The 23,501-nt window shown below is 47.2% G+C and overlaps 1 protein-coding gene and 1 pseudogene across 2 annotated transcripts; both read right to left on the reverse strand.

Annotated features, from left to right (window-relative positions):
- Window positions 1–8,417: 8,417 nt before the first annotated feature.
- Window positions 8,418–9,989, reverse strand: LOC135395822 (uncharacterized; annotated as a pseudogene).
- Window positions 9,990–12,173: 2,184 nt separating this feature from the next.
- LOC135399163 (uncharacterized) lies at window positions 12,174–16,969 on the reverse strand. Of its 2 annotated transcripts, none has more exons than XM_064630919.1 (3): window positions 16,726–16,969; window positions 12,542–12,927; window positions 12,174–12,314 (listed from the first exon to the last, which is right to left on the reverse strand). In XM_064630919.1, exons 1-3 carry the CDS (start codon window positions 16,735–16,737, stop codon window positions 12,311–12,313), a joined length of 402 nt encoding a protein of 133 aa, XP_064486989.1. In that variant the 5' UTR covers window positions 16,738–16,969; the 3' UTR covers window positions 12,174–12,310. The 2 variants fall into 2 exon arrangements, with proteins under 2 accessions (XP_064486989.1, XP_064486980.1); XM_064630910.1 differs by lacking the exon at window positions 16,726–16,969 and adding an exon at window positions 13,368–13,533.
- Window positions 16,970–23,501: the final 6,532 nt, after the last annotated feature.

The following is a 23,501-nucleotide window of genomic DNA, read 5'->3' on the forward strand; positions in this document are numbered from 1 at the left end:
AAAAATGCACTAACATTTCCTGATGGAGGACGGTATACCACCGCAAATATATCTCGGTTGTTTTTAACACACAACATTTCAAAGTCATCACACATGGTAGTGAACTCTGATATCAGTTCAACGTTTCCGAAATTCCTAATTTGCAAGGACCCCCCCCCCCCCCTCCCCTTTTCTTCCTTCTGTTAAGGCAAAAGTTCTGATAACCAGGTAGAACAAACGTTTCATCTCGCGCAGCCACGTTCCAGAAATCATGACAACATCAGAATTAAACTTAAACGATTGGAAAAACAGCGAGAGTTCGTCATATTTGTTACATGTGGATCGTGCATTGACGTGCAGGACAGACAACGTGTTACATGGTTTGATAACTTCTTCAGGAAGTGCGCTCATCACACCGAACAAACAAAAATGCAAATGCAAGCTATGCTGGAAAAATGTACTCTTTTATCCGGACACCTTCAGAATGTCATCTACACTGTAAACGCAAACTGCTGGGTCCGATTTGCTTTTGCGAATGTAAACTTTCCCGTTTCTAGTCCAAGCAAATGCGAGCTTTGACTGTCTCATTTTTGCAGTCGCCAGACCAAGTACACGCTTTAGCGTAGGACATAAGTGCTCGTTAACAAAGATGGCTGACTTTGTTGACATACCAAGATCGCTAGTTGTGATACGTTTTTTTCTACACTTCTCCAGCACAGCATCGCGAATAAACCTCTGCTTAAATTGAATGACAATGTTTTTAGCTTCAGAATTCGGAACTGGAACAGAGTGCATGATATCCACGTATTGCTCAAGATTGTCTTCTCCAATCACCGTGCTTAGTCTATACAGCACGTTTTTTTAAGTCTTTTTGTTCGACTGATGGAATGCCTTTGATCTCAATATTGCGATTACGCATATATATATATGCAGCATTCGCGCATATACAGGGTGTCCCAGCTAACTGTGAACATATTTTTTAAAAAATATATATAACAGTTTTTCCAAGATGAAATCAGTTGCAATATAGCATATATATGCTGAAGGGCACTCCCTAGGAGGGCATTAGCAAAGTCCAAAGGCAATGTCTTAATTAACTTTCATTCATTAACTTTTTAATTATAAAAGCTACAAAGTTGTCCCAATGAGAACATCTGTTCCTTTTGGTCACCTGATATCGTAGCCATTTTCAGAACAAAATCCGTTCGATAGATCGCCCGCAAAAAATTAGTGAAGGAACGCAATTTTTTTCTTTATTTTGTTCATTGCGCATCTTCGCAGACGCGTATTTCCTTCATCCCCAACGTGAGAGGGAAAAGGAGTACAGTGTCGCCTCATGCGTCGAAGATGAGCTTTAACTTGCGGAAACAAAACAAAAACAAATGTATCGGGTGACTCTATCGGAACTGGCCTTAACTTGGGTTGCATTTTCTGTTTCCTTTTAATCTTGTTCCAGGACGCGAGAGGCGATAGTGTGCTCTTTCTTCCTCTCACATTGGGGGCGAAGGAAAGACGCGTCTTCTAAGAAGCGCATGCAATGAACATAATGAAGAAAAAAATGGCGTTCCTTCACTAATTTTTTGCGGGCGATCTATTGAACGGATTTTTGTTCTGAAAACGGCTACGATATCAGGTGACCGAAAGGAACAGATGTTCTCATTGGGACAACTTTGTAGCTTTTGTAATTAAAAAGTTAATTAATGAAAGTTAATTAAGACATTGCCTTTGGACTTTGCTAATGCCCTCCTGGGGGTGCCCTTCAGCATATGCTATATTGCAATTGGTTTCATCTTGGAAAAAGTGTTATATATATTTTTAAAAAATATGTTCACAGTTAGCTGGGACACCCTGTATATTGTTAGCAGATGTGCCGGACACGCTGCTGCGGGAGTTGCCAAAATTGTAGAACCTAAGCGGAATCCAGCCCCTAATGCTAGGCATGAATCTTAAAAGCGTGGGGATAGTTGGTGAAGATGTTGGTGAAGGTTCTCTCCCGTGCGTATCCTGTTTGCACGCTCTTTGTATTATAATGCTAGGAAGCGGCGTGTGACGAAACGTGCCGCCATTACAGTCGGCCAGATGTTCAGAAATGCGCACCAAAGAGTAAGTGCCTTCACCAAGAACTAAACGCGTCAGCAAGCGAAACCCGTGTTTCCGCACGAGGCCCATACTAGCCTATGATCGGGCTTGCCACTGCGCCGTACGGATATTATGTACGGTGGCAGCGCGGGGACCATCCTCCGTCTGCTGCAACGCTATTGCATTTTGTACGCGTTTGGGAGTGCGTAAAAGAGTACAGTGAATTTTTCTTTTCCTCCGTATCAGCCGTGTATTACTCCAGTTTCGCCCATCGAGTATACTTCCGGGCGCTCCCAGATGCTCTTCGCACATGGAGTCACGTGGCCATGAGGGCGCGACTAGCGGTAGCGAGCCGAACCATTGATAGCCACATCTCGGCACGCCCGTCGGCAGGACCCGGTTGCAGTCGCCGTTCAGCAGGCCATTCATTCTTTCTCACCATAGACCAGACGCTTTGTAACTCTATGAGACGCGCGCACGGCCGCGGCATTCCTTTTCCCAAGGCCGTGTTCCGATTGGTTCCTTGGAATCGACATTACCTCATTTTTCCGGAGAGGGTATTCCGGGATACTCTCAACATCCGGCGTCTGCTCTTAGCATGTATTCCGTCGAGTAACAGTCGGACTACGCCGCTATTTCGCATGGAATTTTCGACACCGTGGTCAGTGGTCCACTGGGAATAAAATGACGCTTTTCAAATTTCTAGTTTCCAAATCTACTGGAACAGATGCGACCGTCCCTTTAAAACATACTTGCATGCTTTTAAAGCAAACGCATGAAGTATTAGTATGAAACGTACATTCTACGGTGATAGAGATATACTTCTGTGACAGTGGCTCTTACGTTGTCTCGGGGCATAGCCATCGCCGATGGAAGGGTACGAATGCAGTCCACCCTTAAAGGGATAATGGAAGGATTTTTTTTTCGTTTTTGTTTGACAAATGAGATGTTCCCTAACACGCAGTCGAACATTTACGTTCTGCAAGCGAACGGTTTTCTCACGAGGGAAATTGCAATAAATACCGAGGTCATACGAAACTGATTCCTCTATGGCGATGCGCAAAGGCGAGCGGCGACAGGCGTGTCGTGAGGACAAGCTTCAACTAGTCAACTCAAAGGGGTGCCTCACACCCGCCAGGTCGCTTATGGCAAAATCACCATCTCTCGTCCTGGTTACACGTCACGAGAAACATCACTTTGAAATTAACGATGGAAGATGAAAGTCACTGAAAGGTTAGCCAGCTGTAGGACTCGAACCCACATCTTCTGGATTACCGGTCCAGGGCTCTGCCAATTGAGCTAAGCTAACACGCCTTCTCAGCGACTTCCAGGGTGCGTCATCTGGAGGGACAAACCAGTCACTCTCTCTCTCATCCTCCTTTCACTCTTACATTTTTGCACACTCATACACACATTCATACGACAGGGATCGACGCAAGCGGCACATTTTGAGTTCATATGAGTGATTGATTGATTATTTAAAAGAAAACCAGGGAGAAATTGAACTTGTCTCCTGACTAGTTCTGCTACTCCCAAAACAAAACAACAAACAAACAAACCCAAAATAAACAAAAGTACATTCCCCATCCCCAACAATTAGTGTCTTAGTACACTAGGTGCAAGTGAATAAATATCACTAGAACATGCAGAGAAACAGATACACACTAATGCAAAGATACACACTACAAATACACACTAATACACACTACAAAGATACACACTGATACGAGGCACTCACACAAAATCCTAAAATATGAGTTCCATGCCGCAGCTCACAAGGAAGTTCTCAAGTGCCCCAAAGGCAGTGTCTCGCTTTCTTGGGTCCCACAGTCCGAGCACTTTCACCAAGTCGAATCGCCTGTTGTCCAGGCGGTCGAGGGTATACCTCAACCTAGCCCTTTGTGGAGCATACTTTGAACAATGCAGGAAAATGTGCTCAGTGTCCTCCACTGTCGCACACACTGAACAGTCTGCAGAGTCAGCCCGCCCAATCTTGTGGAGGAACTGTTGACCGTACGGGACATTCAACCGAAAACGATGCAGCAGCGTCTCAATGGGCCTCCGTGTACCGGATGGGAACAGGTATTTCCCTTCCGGATCGATCTTGAAGAGGAGAGATGATCGGCGATCAGCTTCCTGCCACTGTTCCTCCATACCTGCTCTTGAAATGGACTGAAGTAGCGATTTCACGTCTGCCTTTAAAAATGGTACCACATATTTTGTTGACGAAAGATGTGCTACACTCTAAACAATTTTACACCTTAAAGGGTGTAAAAGAACATGTGCATGGCGCACACCTTTTAAGGTGTAACGGAACACCATCAAGAAATCAACGGTGTAATTGTATGGAAGGGTGTAATCTAACCTGCAAACCATAGAAGAGGCAGCTGGAAATTATTACAGCTTCACTGCGAAAATATAGTGTTTCTACGTTTTACAGAAGGCACATGCTTGGTACTTTGGAGTGTAATTGTGGCGATCTTGGCATCACTCTTCGATAACAGCCATGCAAAATATTCTTTAAAAAGTCATGAATATACTTTTCTCACACTGAACTTGTAATACTTTCCAGGTATACTACTCAGCTGTACCCTGTGTGAAGCAAAAATAGGACATTGCAGACACATGTTGCACAGCACACACATGTTATAGGTGATTGATGTGGGTATATGCGCGCATCATACATATCAGACACAATCACAGGAGCTGAATAGTTATGCTTTTATTAGGTTGACATTATGCCATGCAGCATACATATTCTACATTACGTAGGCATGAAGGTATTCAAACGTATCACTTAATACAGCTTTATCACATAGTAGTAATTTTATATTTTCCAGTCATCTAACCTTGAGGGGTTAGATGACAGTGTGCCAAATGTTGAGTAACTGTGCATTTGGTCTTTATATCACAACTTGTATCACAAGCTTAAGTTCTGAGTACCACAAGCACTCCAACTGCACAGGAACAGGAATACATTTAGCCTGTGTAATGGAGCCTGTCCCACCTCCAAATACACCCTCTGTTGCACCCTCATCACACCCTCCTGACAGTGTCTCATAAAAGGGTGTAATTCACCATAGTTACACCCTCGAAAATTTTCAAGCCAAGGTTCTAGGGTGTAAAATAGGTGTAATACGTGAGAATACGCCAATTTTACACCTTTAAAGGTGTGAAAATATTTAGAGTGTACGTCCGCTAGTTTGTCTGCGGCCTCATTACCCGGTATGCCAATGTGCCCAGGTATCCACTGGATGAGGACGTCATGACCGGTGATGTACCATCTTGCGTATTCTTTTAGTATGTCGTGAACAACTGGATTAATACGTCCGCCAGTCAAGAACGATTGTATAGCTTGAAGTCCAGCCTTGGAGTCACAGTAGATAACCCACTGAGCCGGTATCTCCCTTGTGCCTATATAATCTATTGCCATTTTAATCGCAACTAACTCAGCCATGGTCGACGACGTGCGATGCGATAGTCTCGCGATCCCTTCCCTACTATGCAATGGCACCACAAATGCAGATGCAGATCCTGAGGTCGTCGTCGAGCAGTCAGTAAAAATCGCCGTCCTGTTCTTGTGATTGTCCATTGCGGCAAGGCAGTACTGTCGGATTGCCAAGGTTGGGTTATGTGTTTTTTTCTGCAAACCTGGTACGGACGTGCAAGCTACCGGGGGTATAAATGTCCATGGAGGATGCAGCGCCGTTTCCTGTCTTTGCGCCTTAGGAATTGTTCGATGGTGTTGAGCGATCGCATTTGAAAAATTCGATTTTCGGTGGACTAATTGCCGTGCAAGCGGGTGTTTGTAGTGTGACGTGCTTAGCCGCGCATAATGACGCACTGACTCCTGTGTCCGCAGCACAGCGAACGAAAGTTCTCGGGATTCTATTGTGGTTAGAATATTAGAAGTGGCGCACGGTACTCCAAGACATATCTTCAGGCCCTTGGCTAGTGCACTCTGCAGTGTTCGCTCTGAGGTGTCAGATATACCATGTAACACCGGAAGGTGGAATGCGATCATCTGCCGAATGAGAGCTCTGTGTATGGCCAATAGGGACCTGGTCGACAGTGCCCAGTGAGAACCTGCGGTATGGCGCAACACGTTGCTTCTCGCATCGGCTCTTCCTTTTATATATTTGACATGAGCAGCCCATGAGAGTTGTGCGTCGATGGTTACTCCCAGAAAGCGACAGTGAGATACTCTTGTTACTCGTTGCCCATTTAGATGCAACTGAAAATGCTTCAATTTCTTTCGGGTGAATGGAAGGAACACCATCTTCTCTGCTGAGATGTCCATTCCTCTCTGCATTAAGAAGCTTTCAGTTACGTCTAGCGCATTTTGAAGACGTTTTTGTAGCGCAGGCATCTGCACTCCGGAGCCCCACAAACATATATCGTCAGCGTAGATGGTAATATGTACATTCTTTGGCAGCAGCTGTGGCAGAGATGATAAGACCACATTAAACAGTAGAGGACTCAGTACGCCCCCCTGTGGGACTCCACATGTGAGAGCATGATTATCGCTTGCACCGTTCTCCGTCCTCATGTAAACAGACCTGCCCTGGATGTAGTCAGCAATCCACCGTAAAGCACGCCCTTGGATGCCTTGAGTGAAGAGGTCGTGGAGCACGTGACTGTGGCTGACCGTATCGTATGCTCTTTTAATATCCAGGAAGACTGCTGCAGTTGTCCGGCCTTGAGCGCGCTCATGCTCTACATACGTGACCAAGTCCAGCACACCATCCATTGTACATCTGCCTTTACGAAACCCGGACATGGAGTCAGGGAAAACGCAATGCGCTTCTAGGAGCCACTCCAACCGAGTCAGGACCATTTTTTCCATGATCTTGCACACACAGCTGGAGAGACTGATGGGACGAAATAGAATTGACCTCACGAGGGGACTTTCCGGGTTTGAGTAGAGGAACCACTCTAGGGACTTTCCATGACGCTGGTAGTTTGCCTTCAGCCCAACTGGCGTTCATGATATGCAGTAAGGTCGTCTGAGCAGTTGGGTCCAAGTTAACCACATGTCTATATGTAACACCATCAGGACCTGGCGATGACTGGCGAGCCCTTGATTTCAATGCAGCCTGTAGTTTCGCAAGGCTGAAGTCGAAGTCAAGTGCTTCGCACTGCGCATTGCGAGTAAAGCACGTGGTGTCAGTGACCTCTTTCACAGATGTTTGATGCACGCTAGTTGCAGATGCCACTGACGGTTTAGCAAGTGACATGCAGAATTCATTAGCTACCGTCTTCTCGTCCGTATTCAGATAGATAGCCAAGGCCCTAAACGGGTTTGTCTGGGTAGTCGGCGTCCCAAGCGTTCTAATGATCTGCCATACTCTCGTTGTAGGTGTGAAAGGAGTCAAAGTAGAGCAAAAGGGTCTCCATTTTGCTGCGACAACCTTTGAAGATGACGGCGGATGACCCTCTGTAAGCGGCATGCTTCGCGATAGTCGGCACGGCTTCCAGACCTACGGAATCTCCTTTCAGCCCTGCGCCGTATCGCCCGCAGTCTCTCGTATTCCGCGTCCACCTGACGATACGCGTCGGGAACTGTGACAACCTTGGTTGCAGCCTCAGCTGCGGCCTTCACCGCAGCTGAGAATTCTTCCCCTGTAGTTACTGAGGTCATGTGACGAGGGGACTGAAGCTTGTATAGCCTCCAGTCTGTTACCCGAACTTGCCTCCGTCCTTTCGTAGGTGTGAACAGACGGTGTATAACAAGCACAGACATGTGGTCGCTGTCCAAAGAATCTGTATGGGTAGTCCATTCCATGTGGTGAGCTATGTCACAAGAGCACAAGGTGACATCTATGGAACTGTGGCAGGAGAGGCCTCGAAAGAATGTCGGCGAACCGTCATTGAGGACAGTCAAATTAAATTCATCCATCACACACTCAAGCACGTGTCCCCGAGTATCGGTGTGCCGGCTACTCCAAACAACACTGTGAGCATTCATGTCTCCACAGATGATGACCGGTTAAGGAACTCCTCGGAGAAAGTCGCGAAACCGATCCACGTTGATCCTTACATTTGGGGCCACATACATACTAGTCACTGTGATACGCGTACTCTTGAGGTGCACCCGGCACGTTACATATTCAACATTTTCATCTGTCGAGCATCGTAGGAAGGCACACGGTATGTCTTTTCTCACGCACAACATTGCTCTATTGTGGTTACCTGTCGTCTGAGAACTGTACACCTCGTACCCTGAGAGACCAAAGCTACTGTCCACTCTCGGTTCGCCCAATGCCAATATTGGAAAACTATGGCGAAAAATTAAGTTGCGAAAATCTCCCATTTTCGGCTTAAGGCTGTTGCAATTCCACTGGAAGATGATGGCCGACTTAAGAACTGTTGCCATGGTGTGAGTCAGTGCTTCTTTCAAGTTTTTTTTTTTTTTCTAGTAAGATAGCCTCCATGGCTAGCAACGCTTGTACCTCAGGGAGGTTTTGTGACGCAGGGTGATCTCGCAGAATGACACGCAAGACGACGAATAACATTGGTACAATCATATCTAAGGGCTCCACCGTGGTCCTGCACGAATTCGCTTTCACACGAAGTCGTCGGGGCTCCGGGGTTGTGCTATGACATCCCGCCGACTTCTCAAGGGGGCCATGGGTCTCTCCTTGAACGTGAGGTTTTCCAGCTGCGACGACAGCATACGTTCATATGCCCTTATTCTTCCCAGCTTTGGGTTTTGCCTTTTGCTTTCTCTGGCTGGTGAGACGGGGATGCTCTTGTGGAGTAGCCCTTACGTAGTCGGGGTTAGGTGGGGCCATCTTGCTAGTAGTAGGCTGACCATTTGTCACCCGACGAACTTGGGCTGCGACTGCCGCTCTAACCACCCTGCACGCTCCGTACGTCGCCGCATGTGGGAGGCTACAGTTAGCGCACTTTGGCTCCCTCCGTGCGGTGCACACCTTGTAATCATGGGGGCCCGCGCACACTTTGCATCGTTCATCGTATCGGCAATGCCGAGCAATATACCCGAATCGTTGGCAGCGAAAACACCGAGTAGGAGGTGACACATATTCTTCTACAGGGTAGCTAGTGAAACCTAGTCGAACCTCCAACGGCAGTGCTTGCCCTGACTGAAATGTGAGGATGACGCTGTCCTTCTCAACAGAGGAGCACGTCCCGTCATCGTCTCGGATGAAAGCGAATTCACGTTTCACAGCTTGGATGTTATATGCGCTCAGGTAATCTTTCAAATGAAGCTTGGAATATGTCTTAGGGACTTTCCTTATCCTTCCCATTGTCCGAAGATACGACGATGGCACAAATACCTCGACTGCGAGGCCGGCAACCACCTCAACTTTCAGCAGGCTAGTTGCGGACCCCTCCGATGCGACGTTGATGACCAAACAACCTTCTCCATTGATTCTGTGCGAGAGGATTTTCTCTTGCGTTTCTTTCAGAATGTCTTTTGCGACGGTGTTTGGGTTAACATCCCAAAACGTCCGACTTTAGACCTTTGGTTTGAAGACAACTGGAATGCCCGCAGGACGGTTCTTTTTGTATGTGACGACTTGGAAAGGACTCGTGTCGTCGTCATCTTCGTTATCGATTTCCAGGTTTACCACTGTGGCGTCGGAGGCGGGGTTCGCGTCATCGTGAGGGATGTACCCACGCTCAAAGACATCATCATTTTCGTCTCGTTGGCGTTTCGCTGTAGGTTCTGGAAGCCTAGCAGCTGCAACGGCACTTGTTCTAGCTGTGTCCATGACACCGGCGGGCCGACGTCCGTCAAAGGCCCCAATGGGGCTGGAAGGACCTCCCCCTGGCGAACAAAAGGGCGGTGCAGGGCAGGGCAGGGAGATAGGGAAAACTTCGTCTTGAGGATAAAATTCAGGACAAAAATCGCTAGGCCTAGAGTGAAGAACGCGCAGAGTGAAAAACACGTCCTCTTCGGCCATCTTCATCATCGTCTTTTCTGAGTTCATATGACTTTGTTTATATGCCGCTGTGGCGCTTAGCGACATAGCTCCATCGACGTTAAATCAAAACGTATTTTGCCAGTCTAAATTATTACGCTGTGCTTCTTACGCAACATGGTATCATGTTACTCCGAAGTATGAGACTATGAGTGGATCGCGTGCGTTGAGAGAGTCTTAGCGCCGGTGTCGTTATCACTTCTTTGGGAGCGGTCAGCCGCACGAGGCTTCATTCGTAGATCTTACTGTTTTATTGCGAAGATATCGGTAGAAACTATATAGCGTGGTCGGAAACGTTACAAAACGGCACATGAAAATAATGCTCGATGTGTTTACGCTTATGAGTGCAGCCATTTTATTTGCAACTGCATGTTGACCCTTGCAATGACGAGTGACCAGGTCCTGTCCAGAATGCACTGCGCTCACGTGGCGCGCGTTCGTCTATGGAGCATCGTAGGACACGCCTGTACTGCCACCGCCGAACACCATTACGCCACCTTTCGATATTGATTTGTTAAGTCGTGTTTGCAGAGCCCTTACTTTTGGCGTCTTGTGCCCACCTCCCACAGACGATGTTATGACTGGGAGACCTGCTTTCGTGTCGCTGCATGACATATTACGAAGGTAGCTTGCGTGGGTTGTGAATGCCAGCTGCTCCAATCCATATCCAATATACTGTCATGGTGCAGTGCCAACGGTCTCAAAATTAACAGCGCAAAGACGAAGGTTGTCTCGTTCACACGCAAGACAAATATCTCAGTGTTTCGATACTTCTCCGACATTGAAATATGTCGTGTTGACAGTATCCGAGATTTAGGAGTTATTTTTGATGCCAAACTGCTATTCCATGAACATGTCACAGCGGTCCGTTCTTCCGCTCTTCGCACGCTGGGCCTCCTGTCATATACATGCAAGGAGTTTCAGACTCCTGCTGTCTTCGTTAAACTATACAAGTCCTATGTTCTTCCTAGGCTTGAATATGCCTCTGTTGCTTGGAACGCACTTTCAGGTACTGATACAAAGCGTCTTGAGGCTGTACAAAAACGAGCGCTCCATATCATACACAATGGCTTTTTACGAAAAAAGTTATTGTATGACTATGACACACTACTGCAATATTTTCACCTTCACCCACTGGCCACACGTCGCTCTATCGCCGACGCCCTATTTCTGTACAAATGTGTCCATGCACGTGTTGATTCGCCACTCCTGCTGAGCCTCCTAAACTTTTGTATTCCTCGCGCGGCTTTTCGTAATCCACCAGTCTTCTACGTTAAACGCTTCTGCCCCAGCGATCCGATTACCCGAAGCCAAATTCTTCTGAACTCGCTTCCCCCCACATGTGATATTTTCCACACCTCAAGCGCATCCCTTAAACGCGACGTTATTTCTTTCCTTCAGCAGTGAATTTTCAATCGTGATATTCTTTCCTTTGTTTTGTACAGTATATAGTCTCATTCCATCTTATTACTTATGTGCTGCGCGTAATCTATGTATTGTAGTTTTGTTGCTGATATTTCATTGCATGTACTGCGTGGTATACTTGTCTGTAAATATGTAAGTACGTATGCCTGTTATGTTTGTAATGTACCTCTGCTAGTATCCCACTGTATATGTATCATATATATGTCTGTACATAATTATTTGTGCGTTTATGTCTGTATTGTATCCACTGTGAGTTATGTGTATTGTGTGCGCCAACACCATGGCCTTAGCGGCCGTTCTTGGGCACTAATAAAAAATTATTATTATTATTATTATTATCATATCGGCTGTCATTTCGATGCAGCGTAATTTAGGTGGTGGTACTGCTGAAAAGCTCGCCGTTGTCGGCCTCAACATTGGTGGGAAACGTCATGATTAAAGGTTCGGGGGAATGTGCGTCGTGGGCCGATTTCTAAGGGAACTGTGCCGACATCTGTCTGAAAGCGGCTGAGGAAAACCCAGGTAATTTAGCGTTTAAAGCGTTGCGGTGCTCTGAATCTGCAAATCACACGTGTACTATAGGGCACGAAATGTCGAAATGTGCACGAAGCCGGTGAAGGAAGAGGACGTTGTGACAAATAATTACCTATTTAGTTTCGTTATCAGAGCATCTTAGAATTTTGGGTTGTTATCCTTGAAAGAGGCGATATGAACACGCGTTGCGATGTGTCATTGGTTTATTTACATGTTTTATCCGTACATTAATTTTCAATCGTTTCCTCGACCTGTTCTTCCTTCGAAGATTTTTCGCAGTTATTGATGCTTTTGTACACTGTAATGAAATTGGTGTTGAAGTCCTATGCAGTAGTGGTAGGCGTTCACCTGGAGGAAAAATAAAAATATCTCGTCACATGCGCACATTATCTCCATCAACACAATTCCGCATGAGAAGCAACCATCTGGAACGCCATTATTTGAGGAAAAACAATCTCGCACACTATTAACCGTTTTCACTGTGTTCTTCAACGCTACGAACCACAACCACAAAAACAAACACAATAAAAGCAAACAAACAATCTTATATCTATCAATTACAAACGTATGCGTACCACCAGCCGTGGCCATGACCGCCACCGAATCCATATCCGCCTCCGTATCCACCGTGTCCAACGAGAATGGCACTGCCGTGGCCGAAACCGCCACCGTAGCCTCCAAATCCACCACCGTAGCCTCCGAACCCGCCAAATCCACCCCCGTAGTGGCCGAGGTAGCTTCCGCCGTGGCTGACCTTGTGGACACTGTGGACAGTGTTGACAAGGTAGGATGGGCCAGAAACAACCTTAGATCCACCGAATCCGCCGAATCCACCGTAGCCACCGAATCCACCGTACCCACCAAATCCGCCATAGCCACCGAATCCACCATAACTGTGGCCGCCCAGGAGGGCAACGCCAGCCATGGCGGTGGCCACCATAGAGAGGACAACGACAGCAGACTGTAAAAAATATCGTAAGTTACTTGTATCATCGCCATTTTCATCACAGGTTCAGAGGGGTAGGCTGAAACACAAGTCAAACGAACCACTTAGCGCAGACGAACGTTTGTCTATTACACGGTACAGTCAAACTCCTTTACAACGAAGCTCAGGGGACAGCAAAAAAAAAAATTCGCAGTAAATGTATTTTCGTTAAAAAGGATGTCCATTATTGGACCTATAGGCTCCAGCGGGACCGAAAAAAAAAATTGCTGTAGTGGTATTTTCGTTAAAAAGGGGTTCGCTATAAAGGAGTTTGACTGTAGTAGACATTTTGCCATCTGCGGTAACTAACGATTAATCCTGTGACGCAACGCACACATCAATTAATGGGCTGCAACTGAATAAATGCACAAGAGCTATAGAATAAAGGGGGAACATGCGACGGTACTCCTGCATACAATATGTGTCGTTGGCTGGCGGAACTGTCCAAGATACTGAATCCTGGAGGGCATGGAGCACGTGCTGGTCACCTGCCGACGCTTCGAACCCAGTAGGGAAACATTGATACTGGGGCATAGCCTCCTATGTACTTCAATGCCTGCCCAGTGGAGGCGGAACGGCCGTTCAGCGCACTATGTGGCGGCGGCGCCACATACCTGGGGTTGTGATGATCATATCGCTGCGCTTGCTGGCTCGTGATGTTTGACTTGATACCTCAAAATAAAAGAAGAGCATAGAAATTTCCGAGTTTATATCTATAGTGACAGGCTTGCAAGCAGATGAGGGTATAGGTTGACACCAGGCACACCGAACAAGCTGGCAGGCCGACGACGCTGCAGTCACACTCGAAACCGAAACATCACGCGCCAGAAAACGGAGCGATATGATCATCATACCCCGTGTATGTAGCGCCACTACAGTGGACGGTCGTTCGCATCGGTTCCGCTTCGACTGGGCAGGCATTGAAGTATATAGAAGGCTATGACTGGGGAGTTGGCCAAAGCAGCACTGCCAACCAGCGCTTTGTGCCCTGGTGTGCTATCTCAAGAATATACGGCCACACCGTTCGATACTTAGCAATCGGTGCTCATGAACCAACCGTCATGGAGCGGCTGGTCGTCGTGGCGCGACCTACGTCTTCATTTTTTTACTTTAATGCATCTATCTTTGCGGTTAAATACAAATGATTGTATATGAAATGGCCTTCAACATTATTTGCTTACGAGGGCCTGCTGAAAGTGATGAACAATTGCACGAGGCTCGAGACCAAAACATGATATCGAGAGGAGCGTGCTGTCATCTTGTAGCTACATTCGCCCACCACCACCACCACCCACCATAGGCACGTGAATAATAATAATTGGAAGTATAATTACACGTATGGCGAGTCCTCTCACACTTGTGTGGCTACATGCTGCACGTGCCGCATGGTACGACTGCGGATAATTAGAGCACCCGGGGTTGTTTAACCTGCTCCTGTAATGTTCAACACGCGATGCTAGAAGAGATGTTTGCCTCCCGCACATTGCTATGCCGTCTTCGGCTGGGATAAAACCCGCGATCTTGTGCCCACTATCGTTGAATTCCCTCCCCTTGTTCTTTGTCAATACCCGTTGCCATGGGGTCGAGTGCGCTTGCCATAATGCTTTGACCACAACGACCAGGTTGAATTTTTGACAGCCGAAAAAGGTAAATCGTATAGTGAAATTCATCGTCGTTTACAAGCCGTTTATAGCAATGAAACTGATAATGGAAATACTATTGATAGGTTAGCAAGAATATTTCGTGTATGGGAAGCTGGTAACGCAGTGGTTCCAAAACATCGCCACCCCGTGGCCCATAAAAATATAGACGACCTCGTCGCGACCCCCCCCCCCCTCCCCGGTTTCCCTCGTCGCGATGCCAGACGTCTTCCGATCTCAGCGCATGTACGTTAGCCAAAACGATACAACGACATCTTATTCTAGCTACATTCAGAGCGAGTTCTCGGGGCCAAAAAGCCTTGCACAACGGCAGGAGCGCACGGCCATGCAAGCATAGCTACCTCTCCGTAGGGGTTCGAGTGAGCCTGTTTTTTGGAGCATAGTTTCTCGGAACGAGGATGGTGTTTCGACACCGCAACCCTCAGTGCAGACTTGGTCTTGAGCTGTGACCTGCTGTACTTTGTTTTGGGTGTCGCCACAGCGGAGAAGCCCAGCTCGCATAAGTAGGTTGTAGCAAACGAAAGCAATATTTTCATGGATTTTCTCGTCAATAGCGGGTATTCCGTGGCCAAACACAACCCAAAATTCCGGTAGTGGTTGTCGCGGAAACTGCAACCTGAAACTTGAACCTGAACTCAGGTCTATGAACTGCACTTCGTTCGTTTGTACTAAAGCCCTCGGGAAGAAAAATTGTGCCAAATGGCACCCTGATCCAGTCATGTCTCTTGTCCTGGCTCTGCGGGAAGTACTTCTCAAACTGAAGCTTGAGGGCCGAGATATGTCCTTTACTATAAGGGAGGACTTCAGCGATGTCACACGACTCTGCGCCATACGCCACGACTGCGCCGTGAAGGCGGGGCGTCCGTGTATGCCGCGATAGACGTAGACGCTGTGGCCTTTTGTGAGAGTGAGTGGACATCACGACAAGTAAAATAAGGCGCGAGGCTGCGTGATGCATCGAAAGCGTCGCGTACCCCGCATGCAAGCGAGAAACCTCCGGGACTGCTGCCAGGGCCTTCTTGGTGATGCAGAATAGCGGGTACGGAGTGGGATTTTTTAAAATTTGTGAGCGGCTTCGAGTGTGAGCGAACACACAGTTTGGGAACCACTGTGGTAACGCGAATATTGCTGCTCAAACATCAACTGAACCGTTCGTCTTGCAACACGATAACGCTCGGCCACGCACACGTCGCACGCTACCACCGCGGCATCCTTTGCGAGGTATAAATTCGAATCCATTTCGCACCCTCAATGCTCACGGGATTTGGCCCTGAGATTTTCACTTTTTTCCGAACGTAGAGAGGGACCTTAAGGGCATTCATTTCACCACGGATGATCGTCGGGGACGCAGTGAGGTCGTGGATCAAGGAAAGACCCCCGGAATTCTTCGTTGGTGGGATGAAAAAACTGGTTCACTGCTGTAATAAACGTTGTAATAAAGACCTAAATTGTGAATACGATGACAAGTAAATGTACGCTCTAGTCGCCAATAAAATGTTCTTTCAGGCATTTCTTTGTTTCATTTGTGCGACCGTGCATTACTTTTCAGCTGACTCTCGTATTTTATAATTTGCATTTGCCGATGGCTGTCTCTGTTTTTTATACACATGTACAAGCAACGGAATATAGCAATGCAAATACATGCAGCATGACAATTTTCAGATTTTTAGGCTCAGCGGTTTCGGCGGATCAGCTGGTAACGAGTTCCCCTACTGATTCCGAGGTTGCGGGTTGAGAACCGGCCGAGAACTCGAGCAAGGTGGTGGGCAGGGTACAAGTTGCTCGGGCGCGCCGTCTTCCGCGAGCGACGATATGCCGCGTGTTGGAATTTCCTAGCACGTTGAAGAACTCTCAGGGGTGTAAAATTCATCCACGCACCGACCAAAGTCGCGTCGATAGTATTTTTTGTTAAATCTGAATCCGCAGTAACACGTCTCTGGATGGGGCACGCCACTGCGTGGGCGCGTGCGAAGTATACACGAACGTGACCTTTCCTTGCATCAGTTTTGCACGGATGCAAAAAGACGTCGCCTTCGTGTGAATCCAGCCTTAGTGCTTTATGATGTATGGTCGATCGTACGGCTTATGAAGAACCCACGCTACGCAAACTTACCAGAGTGTTCATGGTTGAGGTTTACCCTGCGATTGCGGCGAAACGAATGATAGTCAGGGTGAAAGCAATCACGCTTTTATGCTAGACCTCTCTCTCCCTATTTTAATTTAATCTGATCTTGAACGCGTGAGTTGAAAGTGGAGACAACATTCGAGTAAAGTGCTGCCCTGTGGGGCGTAGGCCAAGAGCAGCACTTCCGGTGAGTGCGGCACAGATTATGCGATTGCAATGCAGAATAGAAGGAGAGAGATGCCCTTCTCTCATGATGAAGGAAAGTAACGGCCATACAAAGGAATCTGATTAGCATCGGGTCTTCGGGATTTACATTTCTTTCTGACTTGAAAATCACGTTTTATACTTTGTTTTCCTGGTCCAAAAGCCAGCGCAGGAAATGCACACCTGGAAATATCTCTGGGACCGCTATGCATCCAGCTGTTCGAAATTTTAAAGTTGATTGGTTTGGGTGTGGTTCGTTTTCTCTACTTGAATGGAAGTTAAAGTGCCTGATGTCACGCAGCGGTGTTTACAGTGTTTCTGGCGCGATCACTGCGTGCGTAGTGTTGACAGTTCGCGATGAAAGAAAGAAGAAAAAGAAGTAGCAAAGCACAAGGGGGGGGGGGAAGAAAAATCTGAGGCAATTCATTATCTGGCGGCAGCTTCTGTAGTCACCACAAACCGGGAGGGGGGGGGGAAGAAAGAAAGAGGAGAGTTTTACGTTCAAGTTCTGGGGCTCGTACACATTGCCGTTCTCGTCAAATCTTCGAATTTCATTCTGTGGCTCAATTGCATGCAGTGAGCTGTTCATGCTAGCCGCTTCAGTGTTTTGCCTCATGCCACATCTGGGGTGCAGCGATTCAACTGCTCTTCGCAACAAGACCATTTGTATTGTTTAGATCCTCCGCGTTTCGTACGTTCCACGTTATTGCACGAAGACGCTCAACCACCTTAAAATTTACCAGGATTGAATCACCTTGAGATCTTTGTGTGTACAATGATCTATCTGCAGTGAGTAAGCGCTGCGAACGGCAAACTTTTATAGCCCCGCTGCCCTGTAGTGTGGTGAATCTAAAGATATGTTAAAATAAAGTCCAGTTTATTAAGAAAGTACCGCTTGTCTTCAGATATATTCTGTAACGCACACGTTTCTACATAGACTATGATACCAGAGATGGGCAGTAACTACTTTCTTATAGTTTAGCTGCAACTACTAACTACCTCTTGAAATTGTAGTTTAAGTACATTTGCAATTATCTTTGCGTTTTGTGCGCTCCTACACAGGATGTCCAGCCTAAAGTATACCGACGGTTTAAACAGGGCGATGCGCTCGCGTGAAGGAGAACTGCTGTAGAGTGTTCAGAGCACTGTCTATTAGTCGCTCGGTTTATTTATTATATTTTTTTCGTTGAATTATCCAGGCGGTATTTGTATTGCCTCCCCTGATTACGTTGCAAGCCTTTTTATTGACTTTGCACTCGAGTTGTAAATTAGAAATTTGCAGAGCGTGCCGAGAGACAGCAATCGCAACGCTATTCAGCGACGTATGGTTCACGTAGACCTTTCCCCCAGCAAAAAAACAAAGCGTGACACAAGAGAGCGTTCCAACGTAGCCACATAACGAAGGCCGAGTAATCTATCGGACATTTATCAACATGCGGGTGGGAGGCGTTCGTTAGGTTAACGCGCATCGTCGGAATGTGTCTGTGGTCTGAACGCTGTGGCGGGGCGATACTGCCGACTGGAACGGGGAGTCAGGCCAACGCCACCTAGATACAAAAGGCCTGCTTATTGCCTCCTTTTCTTCGTGCGCTACGTGAGCATATAACGTATAGTCAGAATTCGTCTGCTACTTCGATTCGCCGTTCTGCGAATTCAAGAACTCGGAAATGATTGCAGCTAACTTCGGAAATCTCGCTACACAGCCGCAGCCCGGAACAGGTGGAACCGGCTGATGCATCCTATAGGCTCTCCATGCTGACTCAGCTTGAAACTGACTACTTAGAACACAGACCTTTTGTTTCTTTTTGTTTTTTGTTTTTTTGTTGGGCGAGCAAGAGTTCTTGCGACAGTGGTCCTGCCGCCACATTGCTCTTTACAACGGACATGTACTCCTAACGCGCCTCAGCTATACATAGTTCAAAACTCTTAATTAGGTTGCTATAGATTGATGCCCGTCAAGTTGTCTACAAATAGTGCACACTTAATACGTACCTCGTTCGGTCATGCTATGCACATTTGGTCAGCAAGTGAAATACGGGTTCGAATCCTGTCACCGGCTGTGCTGTCTGAGGTTTTCCCTAGGTTTTCCTTAGGTTTTCCGAAGACTTTCCAGACGAATGTCGGCACAGTTCCCCCTAAGTCGGCCCACAACGCATACTAACCCCCTGTCCCCCACTCCTTCCTGCTGTCCTCTCTCCATCTGTCCAGTTCCACTAAATGCTCTAGAGCACAACAGAGCCGCAGAACGCATTTGCTTTTGGGACTTTCCAACCGAGTCGTGGATGACATGGAGTTCTTGGCTCGGACAACAAGGTCCGTGGTTATTAGATAAGTATTATACGTATTATTATCATCATACGTACTCGTATGAGTATGTCACACTTTCCTATAAGCTGTTCAATACGGATACGGATGTGCTGTGGGAAGCAGTCCTCGTACATACACTATAATTCTGACACATCTCTGTTTTTTCACACCTTTGTGTCGTAAATTTTGCATCATACTGAAGGGTGTTTTGTAAGACGCCCTTCTAAATGGTGTATTCCACGAATAGCACCATTTTCAAAAAGGCATATTCTGCAGAAAATACCATTTCAGGTGGGGGTGTATTGCATTTAAAACACTGTTTCAGGTGCATGTTCTGCAAACATAATTTTCAACACTGTTATTACACCTTTCGTTTGAGCTTGCGGAACAAAAAAGTTTATTCACAAAGAAACTGGCAGATATGATGCAAGTTACATCAAATCAACGACAGCGACAGGACTGAAGGGATGAAGGACCGTAAGGTGTGCCTTATGGTCACTGTAGTATGTGGAGACAGTACAAGTGAGTACACCATAAGGGACGTCCCTCAGAAAGATGTAGTCGAGGCAATCCTCACTTATGCAGGTGGATTCTTCGGTAGATGACACGAGGTAGAAATCGAGAAATTCTCGCATCCACTGGAAGACACCGTTGCGCTTGGCGTCCACGTTGAAGTCATCGGTGAAGATGACAGGATAGGTTCGTTCACTGGCGAAAGTCCCGGCGTCGGGAACTTGGCGCCCCCATCGCCCGGCAGCAGCCGCAGTAGCCCCCTCCTGCACCAACGGTTGGGTCGCCGCGGGAGGGAGACCCCCAGGTATAGCTGTGCGTGGCTTTCTTGTGTCTGGGGAAAGGGGGATCCTGGCAGTTGAGTGGACTCGGAGGTTGGTTTGGACCCTTCGGGGCCTCTCCGTGAAAACAACACACTGCTTTGGCCCCTGCTTCCCATAGACGGGTATTCCTGGAAGGCCCGGCCAGGACTATTCAGCTAGTCGCCATCTCACTTTTCATTTCTTTCTTTTTTCTCTCTCTCCTCCCGCCCACTTGTTCCTCTTTTCACCTTCTTTGGCGGCAAGGGTCAACCTTGGGCAGTACTCCTTTCTTCAGAAAACTGCACTTGGGTATAGTGCAGAGGCAGTGTTAACGTCTGGAACACGTTCCCTCGTTGGGCTCCATGGTGGGTGACACACCTGCTACACCGAATCACCTATTCCACTTTATGGATAACGCGAACTCACAAAAACATGATCGACGCCACAAAAGGCACCGCACCGAAGCGCAAACATTGCAGTTTTTCAGTTCTGCTCCAGAACCATGGTTCCCGAAGGTCCTCATCCTTCAGGCTGAAGATCAGACAAAACCACTAGCTAATGTCTCTCCCTTTCTCGTCGCTAAAACTCTGGAACAAGTAATAGGTAAAGCGTACAGTGCAAAAAAATTGAGAACTGGTGACATCCACATTGAGGTCCAGAGCAGGCAGCAGAGCTCAGCACTATTGTCAGTAAAACAGATTGGTAATATTCCAGTTTCAGTGACTGCAACACCGCACACTCAACAAAGTCCGAGGCGTTATATCTAGTGAGGAGCTACTGCAGTGCTCCGAAAGTGAGTTCGAGGAGGGTTTAAAAGACCAAGGGGTGATCAATGCCAAACGGATATCCATCCGCAGGGACAACAAAGAAATACCAACCAGGCACATCATCTTATCTTTTCAATTGCACACGCTCCCCGCAGAAATCAAGGCTGGGTATGTAAACTGTCACGTCCGACCCTATATACCTAACCCGCGTCGATGTTTCAAGTGCCAAAGATTTGGCCACCATTCCCAAGTGTGCCGTGGACACCTGATATGTCCCAAGTGCGCGGGTGACGGCAATGACCATACCTCAGAGTCGTGCAAAAACAGTTTCCGTTGTGTCAACTGTGAAGGCAACCATCCTTCCTATTCAAGAAGCTGCCCACGCTTTAGTGATGAAAAAGAAATCTTGAGAATTAAGGCTGTACAGCAGCTGACATACAAAGCAGCGAAAACGCAACTGGAGTTTCAAAAAACAGGATCTTTCTCTGAAGCGGTGCGCCGGGGAGTGGCATCGCTCAGAGTATCCGTGGGGACCCAAACTTGTGGGACTCCACTCCACACTCCCCAAACACAAGAAAAGTCTGCGGAGAGTTCGCCTCCGCCGGCTCCCGCCACAATCTCTACGGAGGTTGATGGCGCGCTTTCAGTTTGGGATGGGCTCACTGGGAGCTCATCCCAGACTGCCACACACTCAATGGAGCTTGACGGCGATGACTGCATGTCGCAGAAATCGTCGTCAAGTCTTCCAAGTACACTGGACCAGAGAGCTCCTTCCCTTGGGAAGGAGCAAAGAGAAAAACACGGAGGTCGAGGTAGAGGCAAGTCGAAGGAGAAACAGAGGCTTCCCCCGCCAAGGGTCACACCCCCTTAACACACAATGTGCAGAGCCCCTCTGCTCTTCCTTATTTCCATTATAATTATGGGACAGGTATTCCTTCAGTGGAACTGTCGAGGCCTCTACAGTAACGTTGACGATGTACACGATCTTTTCGAAAAGTACAGAGCTGTCTGCTTCTGCCTGCGGGAAACATACCTACACAAAGAAAACTTAGACCCTTTCCGGCGGTATAATGTTTTCAGGAAGGACCGCACAGACAGCGCACGTGCATCTGGTGGTGTGGCTGTAGTCCTTCCGCAGTGCATACCTGCAAAATGCTTCCCACTCATTACAGACTTGGAGGAAGTAGCAGTCGAGGTGTGCCTCGACAGGACTTTGACGATATGCTCACTCTACCTGCCCCATCAATGGTAGTAGAGCAAAGAGATTTCGAAAATCTATGCAAACAACTCCCCCAGCCGTTTATGATTTTCGGCGACCTGAATGCCCACAATCCTTTGTGGGAAAGTGCTAAGCTAGATGCACGGGGGAAAATGTTGGAGAGGGTCCTCCTTTCGGGGTCACTCTGTCTCCTGAATACTGGGTTACCTACCTATGTGAACCCTGCAACACAAAATTTTTCTTCCATAGACATTTCATTATGCAGCCCATCAATTGTCCAGTTTCTTGACTGGACAGTTGAACAGAATCCTCGGGGGAGTGATCACTTCCCAGTAGTGTTAAAATATCGTGCTATAGTCAACACTCTGACAACACGCCCTCCCAGATGGAAATTTCAACTAGCCGACTGGAATCAGTTCTCTGAAAAATGTGACCTCTCTCTGATTCCTATTGATACAGTGACGGTCGAGGAAGCTAGCAATCTTATCAACAACGTCATCCTTGACGCGGCAATACAATTCATTCCCCAGACTTCTGGTCGTCTTCCAAAGCGACCTAAACTCTGGTGGAATAGTGAATGCTAGGAAACTCGCAAACTTCAAAATCGGGCGTGGGGTACATTTCGGAGGTACCCCACAATACAAAATCTCTTACTGTTTAAAAAGGCAAGAGCAAAGGCCAGATGGACGCGAAAACAAGCTAAGCGGTCCTCTTGGCGCAACTTTGTTTCTTCTCTGTCCTGTAATACCCCATCCAAAGTGGTGTGGGACAGATTCCGCAAAATCAGAGGGGAACATCTCAGTCGTTCAGTTCCTCTTTTAGAAGTCAATGGCCAGGCATGCCAAAGCCTAGAAGAACAGGCTAATGTCCTCGGTGAACACTTCGAAAGCATTTCAAGTTCTTCCCACGATACAAGTGAATTTCTTAAAACTAAACAAAGAGCTGAAAAACAAAAACTTCCGATGGTTCTGCGTACAACCAACCATTCACCATGGTAGAACTTTCACGCTCGTTATTAGCTGCAAAAGCAACTGCTCCAGGCCCAGATCGAGTTACATATTCCATGCTCGACCACCTGTCTGACTTATCAAAAAAATGTTTACTCAACTTCTTCAACCATGTTTGGATACAGGGCACATTACCATCTGCATGGAAAATTGCCACTGTAATACCCCTCCTAAAACCAGGGAAGGAAGCTTCAAATCCAGCCAGTTACCGCCCTATTGCTCTCACGAGCTGCATAGGTAAAACCTTTGAGCGAATGGTAAACAACCGACTGATCCACCTCCTAGAAACAAATAATTGTATATCTGAATTCCAATGCGGTTTCCGAATGGGGTGTTCCACAGTGGATCACCTCATTCGTCTAGAAACAACTATTCGTGAAGCTTTTGTCCGAAGGCAACACTGTTTGTCAGTTTTCTTTGATATGGAAAAAGCGTATGACACCGCATG

Source organism: Ornithodoros turicata, chromosome 1 (assembly GCF_037126465.1).
Source record: "Ornithodoros turicata isolate Travis chromosome 1, ASM3712646v1, whole genome shotgun sequence".
Lineage (NCBI taxonomy): Eukaryota > Metazoa > Arthropoda > Arachnida > Ixodida > Argasidae > Ornithodoros > Ornithodoros turicata.

Bases quoted from the DNA above. Each gene is read 5' to 3' on its own strand.
- LOC135399163 (XM_064630910.1), bottom strand. From the start codon at position 13,421: ATGCCCTCCAGGATTCAGTATCTTGGACAGTTCCGCCAGCCAACGACA. The intron at 12,928-13,367 runs GTATGCAGGAGT...TATTTTTTACAG, and splicing joins GCCAGCCAACGACACATATT to TCTGCTGTCGTTGTCCTCTC.